Genomic DNA, 26740 nt, shown 5'->3' on the forward strand with positions numbered 1-26740 from the left:
GCTCTTGTCGTAGCTCATCCCGTAAAAGCTCATCTGCCCCTTTGGAACGCCCCAGCTGCGGGTTATATAGGCCCCGCCCCTCAACCTTCGCGAACCTCCTTGATGTTTCTCTCCACACCCTCTCCAAGTCCAACCCCTTGTTCGTGGTTGGTTGAGTGGGGCTGACTCACTCCTCCCCTCTATGACGAGGTGGGGACCCGCCTTTCTTCCCCAACAATGCCTCGTGGCCAATGGCGGCAATTGTTGGTTGGCAATGCGAATGGCAATTGACGAAAGGGGAAATGGAGGTTTTTGGGAATGGGAATGAAGGGAATCTATCTTTTTCACTTGGTGCAATGGAGTATTTAAGTTAATGGGAGACACAGCCTTACTCTAAGACACATAATAAGATATAAGCTACTGAACAAGGGTATTCTATGATTAGCTGACGTGTATGCTTTTGGACTAATTACCGAGACGCCCTTTTTACCTTTATACAACTCTGGAGGCAGGAGGGACCATATCCAACAATGTTCATCACCATCTCCAATATAATACAACACAATCAAAAAAATGCAATCCTCATATCCGCAACAATATATATATATATATATATATATATATATATTATTTTTTTTGTCCTGTCAGCCTAAACGGTTAACACCGAAGGGTGACGAATGACCAATCGATCTTACTGCCAAGGCAAATTCCCCGAAACTGGCAGTTGGTCCGCTGTGCGCGGGTGAAGGAACCAAAGTGCTTATCTGCAAAGAGCTCACAGGGTTTTATCCGAAATACACAGAACAAATAAACAACACAACAAATGAAATGCACAATAATGAATTTAATGAAATTAAAGCAAATAATAAAATGTCAAAGTAAATGTTGAGGTAAAATAAAAATTCGCTACTTCGAGGAACCCTCCGCGCTGACACAAATACACAACAACGGAATGATAAAAGAAAATAAGTTATTTTGTTGAGGCAGCCAGTACTCAGCTCTGGTCCAAGCTACGCCAGGAAGCTTGATGGTCGTGGCAGTCCGTTCATCCACCCGCGCGTGAAATGCTCCAACAAATGGTGCCGAAAACGCCAAGGCATGAGCAAGCAGCCAACCAGCCCTTCCTCACTTCCACCACTAATCGAGATACGGCTCTCTCCTCCCCCGAAAATCACCACAGTCAACAACACCCCCTCATCCAACGTTGCAAAAGTTCCAAAGCTCCGAAAAGCTCTCTTCACGAGCGCACCCAAGACAAAACCGACCGCCTCAGACCAAAGCTAGAACAAGAGAGAGACTGAGCGATTATTCTTCCTCCTCTCCTGCTCAAACCTTCTCTCTCTGACGTCACACTTTGTCGAATGCCCGAGCTCCGTCGGATCATCCCATCTCACCACGATCAGTGATGAACTTCGGGGCGTGGCCTGCTGGCTTTGCTTGGCTTGAGGCTTAATTAAGGCACAGCTTACTCGCCCATCGAGAATGTTCGGGATTGCAGGGGAAGATTGTTGTTGTTGGTGTTGGTGTAACAAGGGTTTTTATGGCCGCCTTGTTATAAAAACATAGAGAAAAACCACAGGGGGCAATCACATACCAGGGAAACTAATCTTAACCCCTATCTAGATAACACAAGCTCCACCCCCGTGTGAAGACATATAAACGATCTTAAGCTCACAGTTTTCCCCAACTTAAATACATCGAGATTGGCTTCTTACTCGCACGTGGTTCATGCTACCTTACACAGTTCTATCTCCACTATGGAGCGTTATAAATTTGGAACATGTGCAGTGTGGTGTATTTGAGAAGGGTTTTGAGACATAGTCACTTTTTTCCCAAAGCCTGATCATTTACCCATATCCAACCAAATTCTCTGCTTTGTTACTTGTAGTGTTCAATGCTTCCCTCCTCCATCCATCATTCTTACAATGGCCAATTCCAAGGACTGACTTAAGGAAAAAAATATGTAAAAATAGATTAAAACGGAAAAAAAATAAACAAATTTAGAAAGAAAACTACACAATAAAATAATCCATAATCCATATAGATGTCATGCTGAAATTTAACCTCCCATCCCCTTCTCATCTTCCCTGTATGTTTACAACTGAACACCTCCCACCACTCCCATGCATATGTAATAAATAGATAGTCCTTATTTCAAAGATTAGAACCCACCTTCAAGAAAACCACATTCGGAATCATCTGGCAATACAAGAAGATTCAGAAAAACAATTCCACCAAACTTTGAATGCTGAAACAAAAATAGATCATTTGTAACATAATAATATCAACATGTATTCTTTCAGAAATACAATTCCAAACATGAGGCAAAGGACAAAGTTTCATGTCAGGACAAAAGGGATCTAACAACTTCAAGGAAACAAGATTCCCTAGCATCTCAGGATTTGGTATCATAATCGGGTATTAAAACCACCTGCTTTACCTCAACCATCTGTTTCACAAGTAAACTTATGAGAAAGTGATTGAGAAAAGTTGATGCTACCTTAACAGGAATGGCTGCTTTGGTAGTTATTGTCTTGTGAACTTCAGTCATTACGTCTTCTGGCCAGTTCTACGAACATCGAAAAACATCATCAGCAAGGCGTCATCTGAATATTACATGACAAAGTCAATTCCAGTTAAATATATGATTGTTATATATTGATCACCAAGAGAAGAGGCCCTCAACAGGAAGTCCAATTAGCAAAAAATACCAGGTATGAACAATAGAGCATGAATAATACGAGGGTATTGAAAGTTTATTTTTGCCATGATTTTCAAAACTTGGAACAGCATTCGGTGGAGCGCATACCTCCGCCAGACTGAACAGTTTACGTTAGGTATTCCACCGATAGGCCGGATCTGGATCCAGACCTGAACCAAAATCTATTCGCTTGTTCTTGTCAGCTACCCAACTGATCCACCATGTTTTGTCATAATCCGTCCACTTCGTCTCCTTTTTCTTCTCCTCCTCCTCTTCATTTTAAGGAGCCTGTCCTCGTGGAACAATGTGATTAATTTCTGCTGCAGATATCGTTTTTGGCCCTATATCTCCATGGTGAAGAATCACCTAAAAATTTTGCATCTGGAACCGGATCTTCATTAAAATATAATCAATTTGTCCCTGCTGTCACACACCGAGCCTCAACCCTGTCCACCAAGTCTCGTCCAAATCCGTGCACAACCTTTTGAGATACCCTGCTCACAGACAAACAAATAGACAAACAAACAGGGGTGAAAACAACCTCTGTCCACCTTTGATGGCGGAGGTAATGAAGTAGACTAAGGCTTTAAAATCACCTGAAATTTCACCTGGATGCTCCGGTCTTTGGGAAAGCATTACATGCTGGTGATCAACCCTTCTTCAAGGTATAACAAAACTATATGGTTGGAGTCAGCAAAGTAGTTGTGGACATTACAGCTTAATCAATAAAAAGTTTGAAATTTAATCGGATGTACCTTCCAAATCATATCAACATTCAAATTGAAAGTTCATGGATGGTGACAAGACTACCAATTGAGGTCAATTATTCCAACTAAAAGTACAAAAAGTTTTAATTAAAACAAAAGCCGCGTCGATGTTACACAATGCCTAGATGCAGCTGTGCCTATAACGTCGATGTTATAGGCACAGGACATTCCTATTGATTCGAATACTTGATGTTATTTTTGTGCAAAGTGAAAATATATCTCGGCAATTTCCCGTGTGTGGCGACGAATTTTTAATATATCTCGGCATTTTCCCGTCTGTTATTTCAGGCGGTGTATGACTGACCATGCCGCGATTTAAAAAATATATATATCTCGGCAATTTCCCGTGTGTGGCGACACGTGAACGAAGCTATGCTCCTCTCTCCACATTATTGTGACGACGTATAAATTAAATATTTAATCGTGACGATTGTCATCAAATGGACGAATTTTTAATATATCTCGGCATTTTCCCGTCTGTTATTTCGGGCGGTGTATGACTGACCATGCCGCGATTTAAACAAAATATATCTCAATGGACTTGAAGTTACAGGCCTTTGAGAATTCATTTCGTTCTATAAAGGGCAACTTTCATCGGATTTTCTTCCCGTTTTTTTTCAACCGAGTCTAAAACTATGTTAGCGACTGTGAAAAATGAAATGATATATCGAATTTGATTTGAAATAAAACTGTGTGAGAGAGGAAGACACCACGGGCCTACAAAACAGGCCTCAAAGCTATGCGAGTTAATAAAATGGTGGATATTTGTTTATATGAAGCCTCTCCCACAATGGGTGGAGCTATGGTTCCCAGAATGGGTGGAGCTTTGAGGTTTTATCTTCTCTGCAAGAACAAGAACAAGAAGAACAAGAAGAACAACAACAACAACAGCAGAGGGCACTCTATGACCAGCGACTGCGACGCGGCTAAAAACCACCGAATGCTCTTTCCATCAATGCTCAGTTGAGAGTGGCAATCATATGTGTGGGAAAATTGCATGCTCAGTCAGTGTCGCCCTGAGATAGCTCAGATGGCAGAGCACTGGTAAGGTTTTCCAGAGGACCTGGGTCCGATTCCTGGTCTGGGAAACATAATTTCCCCACATATATCAATATTCAAGTAAGCACATTGCAAGAATATGCTGTGTAGCCTGGAGATATTTTTCAAAGATTCACGGGACTTCATAAAATGATACATTTTCATTAAAACGAACAAGCTGCAGCTCAATGTCGACTTGGTGGATAGATATACCAGAAAGTAAAACAACAAACTTGTTACTTAAGGTAACACGGTTATGGTACGGGTTATGTTTTCACCCCTGTTTGTTTGTCTGTTTCTCTGTTTCTTTGTGAACAGGATTTCTCAAAAAGTTGTGGACGGATTCGGACGAAATTCGGCAGAGTGGTAATGTATGTTACAAGGACGAAATGATTAGATTTTGATGAAGATCCGGATCTGGATCCGGCTATTATAATATTTTAAGTGATTCTTCACCATTGAGTGATAGGGCTAAGACCAATGCATAGCACGATATCTCAAAAAGTTATGGACGGATTCGGACGAAACTTGGTAGAGAGGTTGGTTGTGTGATAAGGACGAATCGATTAGATTTTGGTGAAGATCCGAATATGGATCCGGATCAAATAGTCTTTAAAAAAAACTTTTAAAGTGATTATTCACCAACGATATATCGCATGATATTTCAAGTTGTGGACGGATTATGACAAAACTTGGTGGATGAGTTGGTTTGGCGACTGGAACAAACGATTCGATTTGGGTTCATGTCTGGATCCAGATCTGGCCTATCAGTGGGATACAAAAGGTAAACTGTTCAACCTGGTGGAGGTATGTGCCCTACCAAGTGCCGTTTTAGTTAACCACATATTATCACACTTGATGAACAATAACATCATGAAATAATGACATGTGCTTATAAAGAATAATGTCTCACATAAAAGGAAGATCAATACAATGGATTAGTATTTTTTTTTTTAAATCAATTGTTCATCATTTCATTTGGAAAATAGTTTACTCTTTTAATGACATTGCTGTGGCTCTGTGAACCGGCCCTGAATGTAATTGCAAACAACATAGAGGTCCCGAGGTTAGTTATCTCGTAAATATTCATTCGAGTAGTCCTTACACTTTGTCTAGTGAAGTCTAGCAAAACAAATTGCATTGCGAGGGGTTAGCTAGGTTTTTCCCTATATTTTCCCCATTTTCTTAATAAACCCCATAAGCCCAATTTAAGGCATGAGAGCTATTTCCCGTCATAATCAACGGTAATCCTTAAAGCAACTGGCAAAGCCCGTAAAACAACAACAACATGCATTTTAAAGGCCATTTTCCCTGCTAGAGCGGGGGTTAGCCTTGCGGGCCCCATGACAATCTTCTCCATTTTTCCCTATTTTCTGCATCTCCCCTTGTTAACCCCCTTGCCCGCATTTCTTCTTCCACCATCTTTAGCCAAGTCTTTCTCGGTCTTCCCCGTCCTCTACTTCCTTCTACATTCATTTCCATCACTCTTCTCAACCAGTCACTTTCATCCTTCCTCAACACATGACCAAACCATCTCAACCTGTTCCTCTTCACAGCATCAATCACAGGCTCTATTCCCATCATCTTTCGCAATTCATCATTTGTCTTCCTCTCTCTCAACGATACTCCGCACATCCGTCGAACCATTCGCATTTCCACCCTTTCCAACCTTCGTTGCTGCTCTACGTTCATTACCCATGTGTTACGTGGTCCTCCCGGTAACTACCTGGTCTGGGTGATCCCCCGGACCGTGGGAGGGACCCCGCCAGAAAGATATATGGTTTATTCGCTTTCGTAACGCAATCAATATGAATTCCGGTCAAGAAGAAACCCCACACCAAGGATCCGGAATAATCAATAATATATTCTTTGAGCAATCAACAACCATCAACAATGCACAGCCAATATTACAAAGGTATACTCATCTACACAAACTCTAAGATGGCCATCTTATATATTCCTCACGTGAGCCCCACTCCTGACTCCCTCCGTGGTCAATGTCTCCCACAATGTCTCTCGTCTCCGCACACGGGCGGTTGAACGAACCCCGGGCGGACGTGCTCCAACGTGCCGTCTCGTACCGGGGACAGCTGTTGCAGCGCACCTCCTTGCCAAGCAACGGGGCAAAACCAAACGCGGTTTGCAACGCGAGCGAGGCTCCACGTGCGACCCGTACGCGTCCTTGTAGACGGGGCAAAAACCAAACGCGGTTTGCAACGCGAGCGAGGCTCAACGTGCGACCCGTACGCGTCCTTGTAGACGGGGCCAAACCAAGAGCGGTTTGCAACGCGCGCGCGCGGCCCCACGTGCGACCGCTTGGTTCCGTGCACGAACTCACGGGGACTTGACGTGTCAAAAGGTAATTACGCGTCCAGGTAACTCCTCTCGCCAAACGGGTTTCGGAACGCCTCTTTGTTCCGCGCAGCGCAAGGTCGATTCCACCTTCTCGTCGTCGCGGGGCGAGGAAGAAGAATCCCCGTCCTTTTCTCCTCGTGTCTTTTCTTCTCCCGTTTCCGGCCACTTCCGTTTCCGGCCACTGGTTCCGAAGGGCTCCTGACCCTCCAACCACAACAACTACACCACAACTTAATATACTACACACGGATAAGCAAAGACCTGAATGGTAATTCACATACATTCACATAAATATGTAACACTCCCCCCCTTCAAGAAAGAAAGTTTGAACCCAGCGAAAACTTTCTTTGCCGGCCAATTTGGAGAAATAAACCAGATAACTCAACCCCCCCCACATTATCCGTTCCCCCCGGGCACAGTTATCACTTAAAAATAAAGCAACCAAAATTTCACCCCAACCCCTCCAGATTACTCCCTCTGGACTAAGTACCAACAACGACCTTGTCCCTGCCAAATCAAACTCCATCTCAGGACCCTCTGACTTGGCCCGTCCGTATCTTGGGAATGAAGGTTAAGGGTTGATCAAAGATCCAAAGTTAAGCAACTCGATAGCACCTTTTCCGGGAGGCCAAGCCGAGTATTCACTACATGGATGCCTTTAGGAACGCGGAGTTCACGGTTAGTCCGTGCAGGAAAGTTCTCTACATGGGCGCCTTGAGGAACGTGGAGTTCACGGTTAGTCCGTGCATGAAAGTTCACTACCTGGACGCCTTTAGGAACGGCGTTCACGGTTAATTCGTGTAGGAATCTTGGCTCGGCGGCTCCGCCGCCTTCAGTGCTTCAACTTCTCAGAACTTCCCTAATAATTAGGGTGGGACCACTGGTCCCTGTAGTCCCATGAATAGCGGTCTCCTTCTCGGCCACCACCAAAACTACCGCCCAGTTGTCCTCTCCTGTAGACCTCTCGACGCCTACGAAATGCCTTCCCTACTGTTATGGTCCGACCCTCCAAATCCTTGCCATTCCAATTCTTCTCTGCCTCTCTGGCGTCTTTTGTGCTGGCAAACGTGACAAAGCCGAACCCTCTTGACTGTTGCGTTTCCCAGTCTCTTACCAACCGCACTTCCACCAGCGGCCCATATCTGTTGAAGACAGAGGTCAGAACTTCTTCCTCTGTGTTGGAGTTCAGTCCCCCTACAAATAACTTGGCACTTTTGTCGCCATCCCGAGCTGGTGTGGCGTTATTTTCCCTGCTGGGCTCTTTACCAACCCTCAGGTTACCATAAACTTGACCCCCGGCCAAATCATTCCCAATAACCACAGATACACCCTCTACAGGAAGCGTGGCTTGTAAACCGACGGTGACCGGTCCTGACACCAAATCGGACTCCAAATGGATGACATGAAGGGGAGCACTAACACCGCCCCCGATCCCCTGTAAACGAACACTATCCCCCGTTGCCGTCTCCTCGGACCATGGCAAAATGCCTTCAAGCATTAAAGATTGATGTGCCCCTGTGTCCCTCAATATCCTAACCGGTTTCCGGTTAGTCGAGGCTCCATCCCGTGACACAAACCCCTCTGAAATAAAGGGTTGGTAACCCTTTTGATGGCGATTTCTCACAATGGCCATTGCGTTTGGAGTCGTAGTCGTCGGACTCCGCTCTGGGTCTTCGCTTTTCATGCGGTAACAACTGGACATCAAGTGTCCAGGTTTCTTGCAAAAAGCGCAAGTAGGCCCGGAGGAAAAACTCGTGGTCTGCCTCGGGCCCCCCGAACTATAAGTTTGTCTTGGGCCCTCATCCCTCCGATTTCGAACCGGTGGGGTATCATAGTTGTCCCCATAATCCTCTCGAGGCCGCCGCCATGTATGGTCGTTCTCCGCACCTGCTGTTCCCCACCTCCCCTGCGGAGATCTAGGCGAGGAGTTAGGTTCGTGGACCCCTATTCGGTGGGTTAAGGCATAATCATCTGCCATGGTGGCTGCGTCCCACAACTTTGGTACCTTCTTTTCCTGCAGGTACACTTTGATGTCCTCGTGGACACACTGCTGGAATTCCTCCACCAGGATCAAGTCCCGCAATTTCTCGAAGTCTTTCCCGACTCCTTTTGACTCACACCACCGATCAAACATGTTTTCTTTCACTCTGGCAAACTCCACATGGGTCTCACTCTCTCTCTTCCTGGCATTCCTGAATTTTTGCCTGTAAGCTTCCGGAACCAACTCATAGGCTTTGAGGATGTGCTTCTTCAGTACCTCATAATCTGCACATTGGTCCATTGGTAGGGCCGAATAAATTTCCTGAGCTTTCCCCACCAGCACACTTTGCACGAGTATGGTCCATGCCTCCTCCGGCCAGTTTAATTGTCGAGCCACTTTCTCAAAGTGTGGAAAAAATTTTGCGACTTCTTTTTCACTGAACGGTGGAACCAGCCTCACATGTCTGCCCACATCCCAGGTTTTCTGGTTAGGTGTCGACCCCGTCAGCAAGGGTGGTGCCTCTCCCCGTTCTCTCATTAACTCCAGCTCCTTGAATTTGATTTCTTGCTGAAGCTCCATGTCACGTTCCTTTAATTCCCTTTCCGCTTTTCTCTCCTCTGCTTCTGCTTTCCTTTCCTCTGTTTTCATCCTTTCCTGGAGTTCTCGTTCCACTCTCCTTTCCTCTGCTTGTTTCTCTTCTCTCCTCTCTTCTGCTTTCCTTTCTTCTTCTGCTCTTTCCTTTTCTGCTTTCCTTTCTTCTTCTGCTCTTTCCTTTTCTGCTTTCCTTTCTTCTTCTGCTCTTTCCTTTTCTGCTTTCCTTTCTTCTTCTGCTCTTTCCTTTTCTGCTTTCCTTTCTTCTTCTGCTCTTTCCTTTTCTGCTTTCCTCAAATTAGTTCGGACCTCCAAGTTAAAATGTTTGGCCAATTTCAAGAGGTCCGACTTTAGCAACGCTCGGAACTGTGCCTCACTCGGTGTTACCCCAATTTCTCCAAAAAAAAAAAAATATTACCAATTAATAATTAATTAATAAATTTTAATTAATAAAAATTATTATTTTATTATTTTATACAATTTTAAATCCCGGACGTAGACCCAATTGCGAAACCGCAAATCGTAATTTGGACGAGCCCCCAATTCTGTTACGTGGTCCTCCCGGTAACTACCTGGTCTGGGTGATCCCCCGGACCGTGGGAGGGACCCCGCCAGAAAGATATATGGTTTATTCGCTTTCGTAACGCAATCAATATGAATTCCGGTCAAGAAGAAACCCCACACCAAGGATCCGGAATAATCAATAATATATTCTTTGAGCAATCAACAACCATCAACAATGCACAGTCAATATTACAAAGGTATACTCATCTACACAAACTCTAAGATGGCCATCTTATATATTCCTCACGTGAGCCCCACTCCTGACTCCCTCCGTGGTCAATGTCTCCCACAATGTCTCTTGTCTCCGCACACGGGCGGTTGAACGAACCCCGGGCGGACGTGCTCCAACGTGCCGTCTCGTACCGGGGACAGCTGTTGCAGCGCACCTCCTTGCCAAGCAACGGGGCAAAACCAAACGCGGTTTGCAACGCGAGCGAGGCTCCACGTGCGACCCGTACGCGTCCTTGTAGACGGGGCAAAAACCAAACGCGGTTTGCAACGCGAGCGAGGCTCAACGTGCGACCCGTACGCGTCCTTGTAGACGGGGCCAAACCAAGAGCGGTTTGCAACGCGCGCGCGCGGCCCCACGTGCGACCGCTTGGTTCCGTGCACGAACTCACGGGGACTTGACGTGTCAAAAGGTAATTACGCGTCCAGGTAACTCCTCTCGCCAAACGGGTTTCGGAACGCCTCTTTGTTCCGCGCAGCGCAAGGTCGATTCCACCTTCTCGTCGTCGCGGGGCGAGGAAGAAGAATCCCCGTCCTTTTCTCCTCGTGTCTTTTCTTCTCCCGTTTCCGGCCACTTCCGTTTCCGGCCACTGGTTCCGAAGGGCTCCTGACCCTCCAACCACAACAACTACACCACAACTTAATATACTACACACGGATAAGCAAAGACCTGAATGGTAATTCACATACATTCACATAAATATGTAACACATGTCTCACTCCCATAAATCATAACACTTCTCACACATGCAGCATACACCTTTCCCTTCAGCTTCAACGACACTCCCCTCCTCATCAGCATGCCACGCAGTTCCCGAAACTTATTCCATGCACATCTCACTCGAGCAAACGTTGCCGAGTCTGATCCACCTTCTCCATTCAGCATGTCTCCGAGGTAGCAAAATGTTTTCACACCTTCCAGCTTCACGCCGTCTCCAAGATCCAACTCAACATTTCCTCCATCTGCAGCTCCCTCTGTGCACACCTTACATTTGAATGTAGCTGCCACACTGGTTAATGACCCTCTCAGACCACTATATTTTTGATGAACCCACTCAGCGCACATTGTACATTGAATGGAGTTCACTCCGACACCCTTCCTACACACAGCACAGGGCCAATTCCCAGTTCTTTCCACCTCGCCACATGCTTTTTTTTTTGTTTGTTTGTTTTTTGTATACAGAGTCGAGGCTTGTGAAAGAGCTAACATTTATCAAACAAACAAATCAAACAAACAAGCAAACAAAGTATATAAAAAGGGGAGCGGTCGACAAGATGGGGAGAGAAGGGGAGGAAGCACACAAACACAACATTTGAGAGCAGGGACATCGGGAGATGTTTTTGGAGGGAGAGGCCCTGGGGGGATGCAGGATAGGTACAAAACGCAAGGACACCAAGGACTTCCAGGAAAGAAGTCAAAAGTCACCTCAAAAAAGTGGATTTGGGGTGAAATTAGCAGGGGTAGAAAAGATCAAGGCTTTGGATTGGGGAAGATAAGAGATGGTGGTGAACAGCTGTTTTAAAGACCTGGAGGGAGGAGTGGGATTGAAGAGAGTGAGGGAGTTTGTTCCAGAGGCGGGAGAAAAGAGGAATGAAGGAGTGAAGGTGAGCAGAGAGTCTTGATTTTGGCAGTTTAACCATAAGAGGGTTGCAGGCAGATCTTGTGTGACCTGCAGGAATATTTGGGTGACAGAGCCCAGAGAGAGCTGGGGGAGCAAGGCCGGAGAGGAGTCGGTAGAAGACGGAAAGACCACCAACCTGCCTGCGGTGATTGAGTGAAAGGCCCTCGGAGATAGCGTCATCGCGGGAGATTCCAATGATTCTGAACGCTTTGGTTTCAACAGCGTGAAGACGAGCTTTACCACTTGCCATCACCTTCGTCTTTCCGATATTCACCTTCAGACCTTTTGTCTCCATACATTCCTTCCACTTGTTCATCTTTTCCTTCAGTCCATCCATACTTTCCGCAATCAACACCAGATCATCTGCATACAACAGCTCCCACGGTAAACCCTCCTTTACGTTCTGAGCCAGCACCTCCATCACAGCTACAAATAGTAGTGGACTTAGTACCGACCCCTGATGCACTCCCACCTTCACCTCAAACTCACCACTGTTCCCGTCCTTCGTCCTTACAGCTGTGCGCGCTCTTTTGTACATTGCCATCACTACTCTGATCAACCATTCCTCCACTCCTAACTTCCTCAATGCCCATGTCAATACTTTGCGTGGAACCCTATCGAATGCTTTCTCCAGATCAACAAACCCGTAAAAGTTCCCGTAAAAACAACTGGCAAAACCTCCGCATATTTCCCGTAAGCCACATGACGTACAGCACAAGCCACTGTATAAACACATGGTTTTCCACAGGCAAAGAGAGACCGAGAGATGTGTGGTTGAGGCAACAAGAGAGATAACGGGGAGGGGAGGGAAAGCGACCACAAGGACGATCAGCTCATGCAGATCCTGGAGGAGGTGACCTCATTGCAGGAGGACAGACGGGATGAAGCCAGGCAGAGCAGAGCCAAACTGTGGGGCAAGGCTGGTGGAATGGAGCTCTGTGCAAGACATAAATCCTGTCACCATGCTGAGTGCATTGCGTGTCCCTCTCCCCCCACCCCCCTCAAACATTAAAGTCCTTGAGTTCCCTCCCCCCATAATTATCCCTGTTTTATGAATAATAAATCCCTTGTTGACGTTCCTTTCCAATCTGTCAGTGTTTGTTCTTTCCTCCACTGATCCAGCGCTGTTCGCACATTAGGTTGGACTGGGAGATATATAATTCCCCAATTAATTGGCTCATTACGGTCTGGCATGCACCAAGCAGGTAAGCCCAGCCTCCCTAATTAAGATCTAATTAAGATAACATTGGTGCATAGCTGATGGTGTGTTCCCCGATTGGAAAGTAAGTCACGTCCTACAGGTAAATGGCAGAGAACCCTGAGACCAATTGGCATTCGCGGTTGGCTAACAACCTGCCGTGGTATGACGTTATTTGTGCTCGGTAGCCTAAGGCCCGGTAAGTTGAAGGATAACCAGGGATTCTCCATCGTAGTACACCCGAAACCCGTGGCCGTAACAATCTTTAAAACAAAATGATATTCGTTCAATAATGATAGCATTCCTTAAGAAATTGGCGAAATATCACATTTACCTGTGCTTTTGACACTACCATAGCACCACAGAGTGAACTTGAATTGGAATTCACTTTCATCATAATATCTGATGTATCATTGGTCGATCGATATGAAAAGAGCTGACAATGAGAAAATAACAAAACAGTCATGAGTCATGACATAAAATACGAACTGCAAAAGTTTCAAAGAAATGAACAATAAGTGGTCCTCGAGTAAACTCATCAGCAAATTACATACATACACTACATGACCAAAAGTATGCGGACAGCCGAACATAGAATATCTCATTCCAAAATCATGGGCATTAATATGGAGTTAGTCCCCCCTTTGTTGCTATAACAGCCTCCACTCTTCAGGGAAGACTTTCCACGAGATGTTGGAACATTACTGCAGGGATTTGCTTCCCTTCAGCCACAAGAGCATTGGTGAGGTCAGGCACTGATGTTTGGTGATTAGGCCTGGCTCGCAGTCAGCGTTCCAATTCATCCCAAAGGTGTTTGATGGGGTTGAGGTCAGGGCTCTGTGAAGGCCAGTCAAGTTATTTGCATGTCATTGTATAAAAAACCACCTTTAGAGGCCATTTTTCAGGGAAGACCAATGCATGTCATTGTATGCTGTAGAAAAATTAAGATTTCCCTTCACTGGAACTAAGGGGACGAGCCCAAACCATGAAAAACAGCCTCAGACCATTATTCCTCCTCCACCAAACTTTACAGTTGGCACTATGCATTCGGGCAGGTAGTGTTCTCTTGGCGTCCACCAAACCCAGATTTGTCTGTCGGACTGCCAGATGGTGAAGTTCTCCAGAGAACGTGTTTCCACTGCTCCAGAGTCCAATGGCGGCGAGCTTTACACCATTCCAGCCGACGCTTGGCATTGCGCATGGTGATCTTTGACTTGTGTGCGGCTGCTCCGCCATGGAAACCCATTTCATGAAGCTCCCGACGAACAGTTGTTGTGCTGGCGTTGCTTCCAGAGACAGTTTGGAACTCGGTAGTGAGCGTTGCAACTGAGGACAGACGATTTTTACGTGCTACGCTCTTCAGCACTCGGCAGTCCCGTTCTGTGAGCTTGTGTGGCCTACCACATTGCGGCTGAGCTGTTGTTGCTCCTAGACATTTCAACTTGACAATAACAGCACTTACAGTTGACCAAGGCAGCTCTAGCAGGGCTTGTCGGAAAATTGAAAATTGACGAAAAAAAATTGACGAACTGACTTGTCGGAAAGGTTGCATCCTATGACGGTGCCACATTGAAAGTCACTGAGCTCTTCAGTTCAGCCCATTCTACTGCCAATGTTTGTCTATGGAGATTGCATGGCTGTGCGCTTGATTATATATACCTGTCAGCAATGGGTGTGGCTGAAATAGCCGAATCCACTAATTAAGAGGGGTGTTCGCATACTTTTGGTCACGTAGTGTATGTATCATGTTACAAAGTATAAACATATATTCACCTTAATTGATGGAAGTTAGAAGCATGAAAAGCAAAACTCACCTGAGGCTCTGATGTTGTGACGGAGGTGGTAATTGTATGATTCAACCTTTGTATTCAAAGGAAGGTAGAGAATTGTACAAAAAAAAACAACAAGAAAACGTGTAATGTTAATTACAATAATGTCAAAAAGTACTTTTTAAATACAGAATCAAATTTGAGATTATAAATAATGCAGTAATGCAGTTTGTCCTACCGGAGGATAAAATTTTGGGCAGGTTTAAGTTGAAGATGAAAAGGGACAGGATTTGCCCCATTCCCCGAGACCCAAATATGTATTTCCTCGCTCTTTCCCTCGACAAGCTCCATATTAATCAAAGTGATCTTCAGACTCCGGTAATGAACATGTTTTTCACTGCAACAGGTAAGTTAGCATTTTTCCAAGTTACAACATCCATCATGTGTTATCTTCCAGAACCTCGTCATAGCTAGAGAGCACATTTACAGCCTTTGTTATATTATTGGGTTATAGAAAACTAAACAGGAATCTTAGAAAAAGTATCATCATCAAGTCTTTGGATTGTTGATGCCCCTTCTTCTACAAACCCAAATTGTTGTTGTTGTTGTTGTTGTTGTATAGCCCCAGAGAGTTCTCTCGAACAAGCCCGCGGCATGAGATAGCCGATCGATCTCGCAGAAGCGACCCACACATCTCATCCCCAGATAGCTTCATTGCGGGAGATTTCAATGATTCTGATTTCAATGTAGTTAGCAAAATGGTTACGATTTTACCAGATGCTTCCCCTCACGACGGCCTTTGTTTTGAGCTCACCAACGAGCACCAGGTAGGCAAATGGCAGTCCCCAACACGAACAGGCATAGGCGATCCCCAGCACGACCATGAGCAGGCAAAGTCGACCCCCAGCATGACACGAGCAGGCATAGGTGATCCCCAGCACGACCACGAGCAGGCAAAGTCGATCCACGCACGAACACGAGCAGGCGAGGAGTCACGTGCAGAAAGAGTCCAAGTCATGCACACGTGCACCAAGAGGGAATCCAGCAGCCAACAGAGAGCAGGGAGAGACCGGCCAAGAGAGTGAATCATGTGCAGAGGCCTGTGAGAGGGTCTGGCCTAGAGCCCACGTGCACAGCCAACAAAGTCCAAGGCCAAGCGAGAGTAATGCAGGCACGTGCGAGGTGAACAAAGTCCAAGACCAAGAGAGAGAATAATAATGCAGACACGTGCTGAGTGAACAAAGTCCAAGGCCAAGAGAGGGAATGATCATGCAGGCACGTGCAGAGGTAACAAAGTCCTGGGTAAACAATGGACAGCCATCTGGTGTAGACAATGAACAGCCATTCTGGGTAAACAATGGACAGCCATTCTGGGTAAACAATGGACAGCCATTCTGGGTAAACAATGAATAGCCATTCTGGGGAAACAATGAACAGCCATTCTGGGTAAACAATGAATAGCAATTCTGGGTAAACAATGAACAGCAATTCTGGGTAAACAATGGACAGCCATTCTGGGGAAACAATGAACAGCCATTCTGGGGAAACAATGAACAGCCATTCTGGGGAAACAATGAACAGCCATTCTGGGGAAACAATGAACAGCCATTCTGGGGAAACAATGAACAGCCATTCTGGGTAAACAATGAATAGCAATTCTGGGTGAACAATGAACAGCCATTCGGGGTAAACAATGGACAACAATTCGGGGTGAACAATGGACAACAATTCTGGGTAAACAATGAACAGTAATTGTGGGTAAACAAGGGACAGCCATTCTGGGTAAACAATGAACAGCCATTCTGGGTAAACAAGGGACAGCCATTCTGGGTAAACAATGAACAGCCATTCTGGGTAAACAAGGGACAGCCATTCTGGGTAAACAATCTCCAGCCATTCTGGGTAAACAATGAACAGCAATTCTGGGTAAGCAATGGACAGCCGTTCTGGGAAAACAATGAACAGCAATTCTGGGTAAACAATGAACAGCCATTCAGGGTAAACAACCTAGAGCCATTCAGGGTAAACAACCTACAGCCATTCAGGGTAAACAATGAACACCCATTCTGGGTAAACAATGAACAGCCAATCTGGGTAAACAATGAACAGCAAATCTGGGTAAACAATGGACAGCCATTCTGGGTAAACAAAGAACAGCCATTCGGGGTAAACAATGGACAGCCATTCTGGGTAACAAAGAACAGCCATTCGGGGTAAACAATGGACAGCCATTCTGGGTAAACAATGGACAGCCATTCTGGGTAAACAAGGGACAGCCATTCTGGGTAAACAATGAACAGCCATTCTGGGTAAACAAGGGACAGCCATTCTGGGTGAACAATGAACAGCCATTCTGGGTAAACAAGGGACAGCCATTCTGGGAAAACAAGGGACAGCCATTCTGGGTAAACAAGGGACAGCCATTCTGGGTAAACAAGGGACAGACATTCTGGGTAAACAAGGGACAGCCATTCTGGGTAAACAATGAACAGTCATTCAGGGTAAACAATGAACAGCCATTCAGGGTAAACAATCTGCAGCCATTCAGGGTAAACAATGAACAGCCATTCTGGGTAAACAAGGGACAGCCATTCTGGGTAAACAATGAACAGCCATTCAGGGTAAACAATGAACAGCCATTCAGGGTAAACAATCTGCAGTAATTCTGGGTAAACAATGAACAGCCATTCAGGGTAAACAATGAATAGCAATTCTGGGTGAACAATGCACAGCTATTCTGGGTAAACAATGAACAGCCATTCTGGGTAAACAAGGGACTGCCATTCAGGGTAAACAACCTACAGCCATTCAGGGTAAACAATGAACACCCATTCTGGGTAAACAATGAACAGCCAATCTGGGTAAACAATGAACAGCAAATCTGGGTAAACAATGGACAGCCATTCTGGGTAAACAAAGAACAGCCATTCGGGGTAAACAATGGACAGCCATTCTGGGTAACAAAGAACAGCCATTCGGGGTAAACAATGGACAGCCATTCTGGGTAAACAAGGGACAGCCATTCTGGGTAAACAAGGGACAGCCATTCTGGGTAAACAATGAACAGCCATTCTGGGTAAACAAGGGACAGCCATTCTGGGTGAACAATGAACAGCCATTCTGGGTAAACAAGGGACAGCCATTCTGGGTAAACAAGGGACAGCCATTCTGGGTAAACAATGAACATGCATTCAGGGTAAACAATGAACAGCCATTCAGGGTAAACAATCTGAAGTAATTCTGGGTAAACAATGAACAGCCATTCAGGGTAAACAATGAATAGCAATTCTGGGTGAACAATGCACAGCTATTCTGGGTAAACAATGAACAGCCATTCTGGGTAAACAAGGGACTGCCATTCTGGGTAAACAAGGGACAGCCATTCTCGGTAAACAAGGGACAGCCATTCTAGGTAAACAAGGGACAGCCATTCTGGGTAAACAAGGGACAGCCATTCTGGGTAAACAAGGGACAGCCATTTGGGGTAAACAATGAACAGCAATTCTGGGTATACAATGAACAGCCATTCTGGGTGAACAATGAACAGCCATTCTGGGTAAACAATGAACAGCCATTCTGGGTAAACAATGAACAGCCATTCTGGGTAAACAATGAACAACCATTCTGGGTAAACAATGAACAGCCATTCTGGGTAAACAATGAACAGCCATTCTGGGTAAACAATGAACAACCATTCTGGGTAAACAATGAACAGCCATTCTGGGTAAACAATGAACAACCATTCTGGGTAAACAATGAACAGCCATTCTGGGTAAACAATGAACAACCATTCTGGGTAAACAATGAACAGCCATTCTGGGTAAACAATGAACAGCCATTCTGGGTAAACAATGAACAACCATTCTGGGTAAACAATGAACAGCCATTCTGGGTAAACAATGAACAACCATTCTGGGTAAACAATGAACAGCCAATCTGGATAAACAATGAACAGCCAATCTGGGTAAACAATGAACAGCCAATCTGGGTAAACAATGAACAGCAATTCTGGGTAAGCAATGAACAGCCAATCTGGGTAAACAATGAACAGCCATTCAGGGTAAATAATGAACAGCCAATCTGGGTAAACAATGAACAGCCATTCAGGGTAAATAATGAACAGTCATTCTGGGTAAACAATGAACAGCAATTCTGGGTAAACAATGAACAGGCATTTTGGGTAAACAATGAACAGCCAATCTCGGTAAACAATGAACAGCCATTCAGAGTAAACAATGAACAGCAATTCTGGGTAAACAATGAACAGGCATTTTGGGTAAACAATGAACAGCCAATCTCGGTAAACAATGAACAGCCATTCAGAGTAAACAATGAACAGCAATTCTGGGTAAACAATGAACAGGCATTTTGGGTAAACAATGAACAGCCAATCTGGGTAAACAATGAACAGCCAATCTGGGAAAACAATGAACAGCAATTCTGGGTAAACAATGAACAGCCATTCTGGGTAAACAATGAACAGCCAATCTGGGCAAACAATCAACAGCCATTCAGGGTAAACAATGAACAGCCAATCTGGGTAAACAATGAACAGCAATTCTGGGTAAACAATGAACAGCCATTCAGGGTAAACAATCTGCAGCCATTCAGGGTAAACAAGGGATAGCCATTCTGGGTAAACACGGGACAGCCATTCTGGTAAACAACGGACAGCCATTCTGGGTAAACAAGGGACAGCCATTTTGGGTAAACAATGAAAAGCCATTCTGGGTAAACAATATACAGCTATTCAGGGTAAACAATGAACAGCCATTCTGGGTAAACAATGAACAACCATTCTGGGTAAACAATGAACAGCCATTCTGGGTAAACAATGAACAACCATTCTGGGTAAACAATGAACAGCCATTCTGGGTAAACAATGAACAACCATTCTGGGTAAACAATGAACAGCCAATCTGGGTAAACAATGAACAGCCAATTTGGGTAAACAAGGAACAGCAATTCTGGGTAAACAATGAACAGCCAATCTGGGTAAATAATGAACAGTCATTCTGGGTAAACAATGAACAGCAATTCTGGGTAAACAATGAACAGCCATTCTGGGTAAACAATAAACAGCCATTCTCGGTAAACAATGAACAGCCATTTGGGGTAAACAATGAACAGCCATTCTGGGTAAACAATGAACAGCCAATCTGGGTAAAATGAACAGCCATTCAGGGTAAATAATGAACAGTCATTCTGGGTAAACAATGAACAGCAATTCTGGGTAAACAATGAACAGCCATTCTGGGTAAATAATGAACAGTCATTCTGGGTAAACAATGAACAGCAATTCTGGGTAAACAATGAACAGCCAGTCTGGGTAAACAATGAACAACCATTCGGGGTAAACAATGAACAGCAATTCTGGGTAAACAATGAACAGGCATTTTGGGTAAACAATGAACAGCCAATCTGGGTAAACAATGAACAGCCATTCAGGGTAAACAATGAACAGCCATTCTGGGTAAACAATGAACAGGCATTTTGGGTAAACAATGAACAGCCAATCTGGGTAAACAATGAACAGCCAATCTGGGTAAACAATGAACAGCAATTCTGGGTAAACAATGAACAGCCATTCTGGGTAAACAATGAACAGCCAATCTGGGCAAACAATCAACAGCCATTCAGGGTAAACAATGAACAGCCAATCTGGGTAAACAATGAACAGCAATTCTGGGTAAACAATGAACAGCCATTCTGGGTAAACAAGGGACAGCCATTCTGGGTAAACAATGAACAGGAATTCTGGGTAAACAATGAACATCCATTCAGGGTAAACAATCTACAGCCATTCAGGGTAAACAAGGGACAGCCATTCTGGGTAAACACGGGACAGCCATTCTGGTAAACAAGGGACAGCCATTCTGGGTGAACAAGGGACAGCCATTTTGGGTGAACAATGAACAGCAATTCTGGGTCAACAATGAACAGCCATTTTGGGTAAACAATGAACAGCAATTCTGGGTAAACAATGAACAGCCATTCAGGGTAAACAATGGACAGCCATTCTGGGTAACCAAGGGACAGCCATTTTGGGTAAACAATGAAAAGCCATTCTGGGTAAACAAAGAACAGCCATTCTGGGTAAACAAGGGACAGCCATTCAGGGTAAACAATGAACAGCCATTCAGGGTAAACAATGAACAGCCATTCAGGGTAAACAATATATAGCTATTCAGGGTAAACAATGGGCAGCCATTCTGGGTAAACAATGGACAGGCATTCTGGGTAAACAAGGGACAGCCATTCTGGGTAAACAATGGACAGCCATTCTGGGTAAACAAGGGACAGCCATTCTGGGTAAACAATGGACATCCATTCTGGGTAAACAATGGACAGCCATTCAGGGTAAACAAGGGACAGCCATTCTGGGTAAACAATGGACAGCCATTCTGGGTAAACAATGGACAGCCATTCACGGTAAACAATGAACAGCCTTTCTGGGTAAACAAGGGACAGCCATTCTGGGTAAACAATGAACAGCCTTTCTGGGTAAACAAGGGACAGCCATTCTGGGTAAGCAATATACAGCTATTCAGGGTAAACAATGGACGGCCATTCAGGTAAACAATGAACAGCCATTCAGGGTAAACAATATACAGCTATTCAGGGTAAACAATGGACAGCCATCCTGGGTAAACAATGGACAGGCATTCTGCGTAAACAAGGGACAGCCATTCTGGGTAAACAAAGGACAGCCATTCTGCGTAAACAAGGGACAGCCATTCTGGGTAAACAATGGACAGCCATTCTGGGTAAACAAGGGACAGCCATTCTGGGTAAACAAGGGACAGCCATTCTGGGTATACAAGGGACAGCCATTCTGGGTAAACAAGGGACAGCCATTCTGGGTAAACAAGGGACAGCCATTCTGCGTAAACAAGGGACAGCCATTCTGGGTAAACAAGGGACAGCCATTCTGGGTAAACAAGGGACAGCCATTCTGGGTAAAAAACACAAACATCGAGAATGAATGCCAGTGTCGTGAATGATTGTCAAATATGGGTGAGACATTTTGCTGAAGAGCAATATTCCACCAACATCTACGTTTCTGTAAAGCGTGTTAATGTGCATTTTAATGTGGAAAGAGTTACCGTGCTCTCAGAAGGACAGGAAGTTGCCATGTTTGGACCACATCCCTCCATTTGGCCAAGAAAATCAACGAATGGTTCGTTGCGTTGGGAAGTACTGTGTGGATTCTCACTGATGTTATATTCTGCAATAAAATAACTATACATGATGCATTTTCGGACAAAATATGGAAAACAATAGAATTGATGTTTGTGGTGGTAAAACAACAAAAAAAATCGTTAGCATAGCAACTGTGTGCATATTAGCTCCTTTGCCACAAAGATCAAGGCTCACTGAAGAGTGAGATAACAAAGACGCAAAACAGGTACACAAGGAGCAAAGGCGAAAAGCAAAGGACAAAGATGCACTGTGGATGAAGAGCAGGACTGAGGAGGTTTTACAGGGTATACATTCAAAAACACTCTTTTTCTCATCAGTTTTAATCATGTACTGAGTTTCAAACAGTTGTTGTTTGTCTTTATCTGTATATCTGAAAGATAAGCTGCTATTGCACCAGCAACTAATGAGTTCCCAGATTTTAAAGAAAATTAGTCAACAATATTGTCAGCATCCCAATAGCATGCACACACATTGAAATAGAAAGAACTGTCTAATTATGACAATTATTATTGTCCAATGACGACTTGTTTTTTAGACCGAGCCCAGCAGGTAAATTAAACTACCATTCAAATGGCGATACAAGCACCAACGTTTGCATGTACGTTCTTCTTGGGTCAATTTAGAACACATCGTCCCAGCTGTCTTGAGAAACAAGGACACGTGTGTGGTCTACAACTCGGTAAATTTGATTGGCGGTGATGACGTAAAGTGCCGTAATATTTTGGCCAAGTACTGCTAAACAGAAGGGTTTTGAAAGCGTTAAAAGGTGATTTGTGTTCTGCAGTGTTCAAGTATATAATTCAATTGAAATAAAAGAAAGATTTTATACGTTATATAAAGAAAACTCAGAAAGTTTGCCACAATTGATGCAGCGGTTTTTACACCACCTTATTTAACACGTTACGTTAGTTCTTCGTGCCTGTTGTTTGTGTTCTTTATGACGTCATTAAAAACAGTAAGTTTCCTGTTTGGAATGATTTTTAATTTTGTTTGACTGCCAGACAGGCAGGCAGAGTAAGAAAATTATCTCACTCCTTTCTGCGCATGCATGGTCAGCACAAATTCAGAGCCAAAGTACTGCTAAATTACAGGTTCATTTTCCCATTCGTGTTCAAAAATTCGCGTCCTCGGGGTAAAAAAATGTTACCACCTAAAATTCCAAGATGGCTGCCAATGATGGTTATCCACCTAAGAATTGACAAAGTTGTTCAATTTGAATGATCTTGGTGTCTATTCACATGGTTTTAATAAAGCTGAATTTGATTTTGCACCTTTCAAAGCTCTCCGATACTTCCTTTTACCATTTTTGGTACCTTTGATGGAAATTATGCAACTTTCAATGTAACATTTGTACTGTCATGCGAGTATGACTGGTGTTGAGGCATCAATCTCAACTATCATTTAGATTACAAATAAATTCTGTGACAAAATCCTGAGTCACATAAGTCTGTGACAAAATCACAGACTGGGCAAACAAGTGGAACATGTCTTTCAATCCTGACAAATCTCACACTCTTACAATGTCTCTCCGAAAAGACCGACTGCAAAACCCTCACATCCACTTTCTGAATAATCCTCTTCAAGAAGTTTTGTCACTCAAGCTTTTGGGTCTCACTATCTGCCATGATCTTTCTTGGGAAAACCACATTTCAAATCTGGCCTCCAAAGCCAGTCGCCGACTGGGCATCCTCCGTCGTGCGAAGTCCTTCCTTGGCACACCTGAGCTCCTCACCACATACAAGGCTTTCATCCGCAGCTCAATGGAATACTGTTCTCCCCTCTGGGCCGGTGCTCCTGCCTCACACCTAGCTCGTCTTCACGCTGTTGAAACCAAAGCGTTCAGAATCATTGGAATCTCCCGTGATGAAGCTACCTCCGAGGGCCTTTCACTTACTCACCGCAGGCAGGTTGGTGGTCTTTCTGTCTTCTACCGACTCCTCTCCGGCCTTGCTCCTCCAGCTCTCTCTCGGCTCTGTCCCCTAAATATTCCTACAGGTCGCACAAGATCTGCCTGCAACCCCCTTATGGTTAAACTGCCAAAATCAATAATCTCTGCTCACCTTGACTCCTTCATTCCTCTTTTCTCCCGCCTCTGGAACAAACTCCCTCACTCTCTTCAATCCCACTCCTCCCTCCAGGTCTTTAAAACAGCTGTTCACCACCATCTCTTACCTTCCCCCATCCAAAACCTTGATCTTTTCTACCACCACTAATTTCACCCCAAATCCACTTTTTTGAAATACCAACCTCTTTCCTGGAATTCCTTGGTGTCCTTGTGTTTTATACTTCTCCCACCTCCCCCCCCCCCCCCTTCCCACGCCTCCTCCCCCCAAGCCCTCTCCCTCCCACACATTCCCGATGTCCCTGCTCTCAAATGTTTTGTTTATGTGCTTCCCCTTCTCTCCCCATCTTGTCTACCGCTCCCCTTTTTATATACTTTGTTTGTTTGTCTGTTTGACTTGTTTGTGTGATAAATGTTAGCTCTTTCACGAGCCTCGATTATGTATAAAAAAATATAAAAAACAATTACAGAATTTTAATTGAGATTAAAAGCAATGAACTCAATCTAAATGTTTATTTCAACATGAATGTTTATTTACATATACAACACATGCAATTATATGGTATAAACATTATAATGTCTGTCTTCTGAAACAATAGCTGTTGGTGGATATTGGCTGAGCTTAGTGACGACATCTGATGCGATGGCACACATCCCATGGCGGCCACGCAGACTTTTTTCTTTCACAATGGAAGGCAGATATTACATCACAATGTGAAAGGATGAAAGAAGAGGATTCTGCTCGTTTTGTCTGGGCCAATTGCAGAAGTATGCAATCCCTCTCAGTCTGGATCATCCCTGACCAAAGATAATCCATATCGTGTGCAATCCAAGCTGTTTCCGGGATGAGAGAGCAGCAATTGCTTTGACAAGATCTGTGTCATTTGCTTTGATCACAAAGGCCTTGTTTTCCACCATTGCTGCATGCCTGGTATGGACAAAGATGTGAATATCTGCTTCTTCATGGTACGGTACAAGGAGCCATATTCTCGAAGTTGGCGTTTTGACTACTGATGACATTCTCTCCCTTTGTTATGATGACAATAGTTGATGTGTTTATCTCAGTTATCTTGTCAACAAGGAAGTGATTATGATAGCATTTGCCAACCATTTCAGCATCACTAGGCTGGGCAATATCTTTCGGGCCTAAAGTGAGCAAGTCACCTGACTCTTCCTGGAAAGGTTTACTCATTCTTGCATTGCTGTTGTAAGTTTGTCTACTTTCTCAAGAAATAATTTACGCGTCTGCTGTCTTCGTTCATGGTGGTTGGTACATTTTGTTGCATATTGAGATTCAAACTGAGCAAACAAGTGGCTCACTTCAGGGACGGCAACCATCCACCTTATGAGGGCTGATAGATCCTTAGTCAAGCCAAATGCTCCCCTGTCACCTTTGATGACCGCATTAGCTTGTTCATGGGCCTGATCAATGGCCATTGCTGAGAGCTCCTTGCCAGATTTAATTGTGTACAACAAAGTTCCCATTTGGAAAGTCCCTGGCCAGGTGTGGATGATGTTACTCGAAAGACAGCAAGTCTCTAAGGTGAATATGATAAGCCACTGTGTATAAACTCCGAGTGAAGTACAGTGCAAAGCTGGCTTCTCTGAATGACTGTACCAGTGAGAGAACTGGTACAGTCATTCAGTTCCATCGCCAGAGCAAGATACCAGAACTGAAACTGTGAGCTTGGGCTTTGTAGTTTGTGTCTCTTAATCCAGTCTCCAAATAAAAATAACAAGCAATTTCATGAAGCTAACCAGAAATAATGAAATAATTCATTTGAGAGGGCAGAAATTGCAAAATCAGTATCTGCACATTTAATACATGTAAATTGACCCCAATATCATTCAAATTGTGCAATTCTGCCAATTTTTATGCAAAAGGTGTAATTCAAAGCCATCATTGGCAGCCACCTTGAAAATGGCAGCCATCTTGGATATTTATGTGGCTAACGTTTTTTTCTGAAAAAGGGACCCAAAAGAACAAGTGCAAAACTTGGAATGACAAGAAAATAAAAATTTTACAAAATTTGGGAAAAAATTATTAATAAATATTTAATAAATTTAAATAAGTATTTAAATAAGTATTTAATAAATATTTAATAATATAAATATTTTATTAAATAAATATTAATTAATAAATATTTAAATATATTTTATTTAATAAATAAATATCAGTATTTAATATTTAATATCATATCAGTATTTTAATATTATCAGTATTTTATATCAATGAGATAATCATTATTATTTAATATTTAATCATATTAATCATTATTAATCATTAATTATTTAATAAGATGAATATCAGTATTTTAATATTAATTTAATATATCAGTATTTTAATATTATTTTAAAGTATCAGTATTTAAATATATTTTATTTAATAAATATTTAATAAAATAAATATCAGTATTTAATATTTAATATGTCAGTATTTTAATATTATCAGTATTTTATATCAATAAGATATTCATTATTATTTAATATTTAATCATATTAATCATTATTAATCATTAATTATTTATTAAGATAAATATCAGTATTTTAATATTTTAATATTAATTTAATATTTAATATATCAGTATTTTAATATTATTTTTAAGTATCAGTATTTAATATCAGTATTTAATAAATATTTAATAAAATAAATATCAGTATTTAATATTTAATATCATATCA

The 26740-nt window shown here is 43.5% G+C and overlaps 1 protein-coding gene across 5 annotated transcripts in view; it reads right to left on the reverse strand.

The window, feature by feature from the left end:
• LOC137424922 (SID1 transmembrane family member 1) overlaps window positions 1–26740 on the reverse strand; it is a 132406-nt gene that overhangs the window by 101015 nt on the left and 4651 nt on the right. For 4 of the 5 annotated variants that reach the window (XM_068112823.2, XM_078776074.1, XM_078776073.1 and 1 more), the window contains 6 exons: window positions 21900–22021; window positions 15032–15190; window positions 14839–14884; window positions 13359–13460; window positions 2480–2548; window positions 2152–2227 (listed from right to left, as the gene is read on the reverse strand). In XM_068112823.2, coding sequence (XP_067968924.2) covers window positions 2152–2227; window positions 2480–2548; window positions 13359–13460; window positions 14839–14884; window positions 15032–15190; window positions 21900–22021 — 574 coding nt within the window. Of the gene's footprint in view, window positions 1–2151; window positions 2228–2479; window positions 2549–13358; window positions 13461–14838; window positions 14885–15031; window positions 15191–15607; window positions 16092–21899; window positions 22022–26740 lie in introns of those variants that run through there. The other variant, XM_078776075.1, reaches the window with a different exon arrangement.

This window comes from Myxine glutinosa, chromosome 4 (genome assembly GCF_964187855.1).
Source record: "Myxine glutinosa chromosome 4, kmMyxGlut1.1, whole genome shotgun sequence".
Taxonomy (NCBI): Eukaryota; Metazoa; Chordata; class Myxini; order Myxiniformes; family Myxinidae; genus Myxine; species Myxine glutinosa.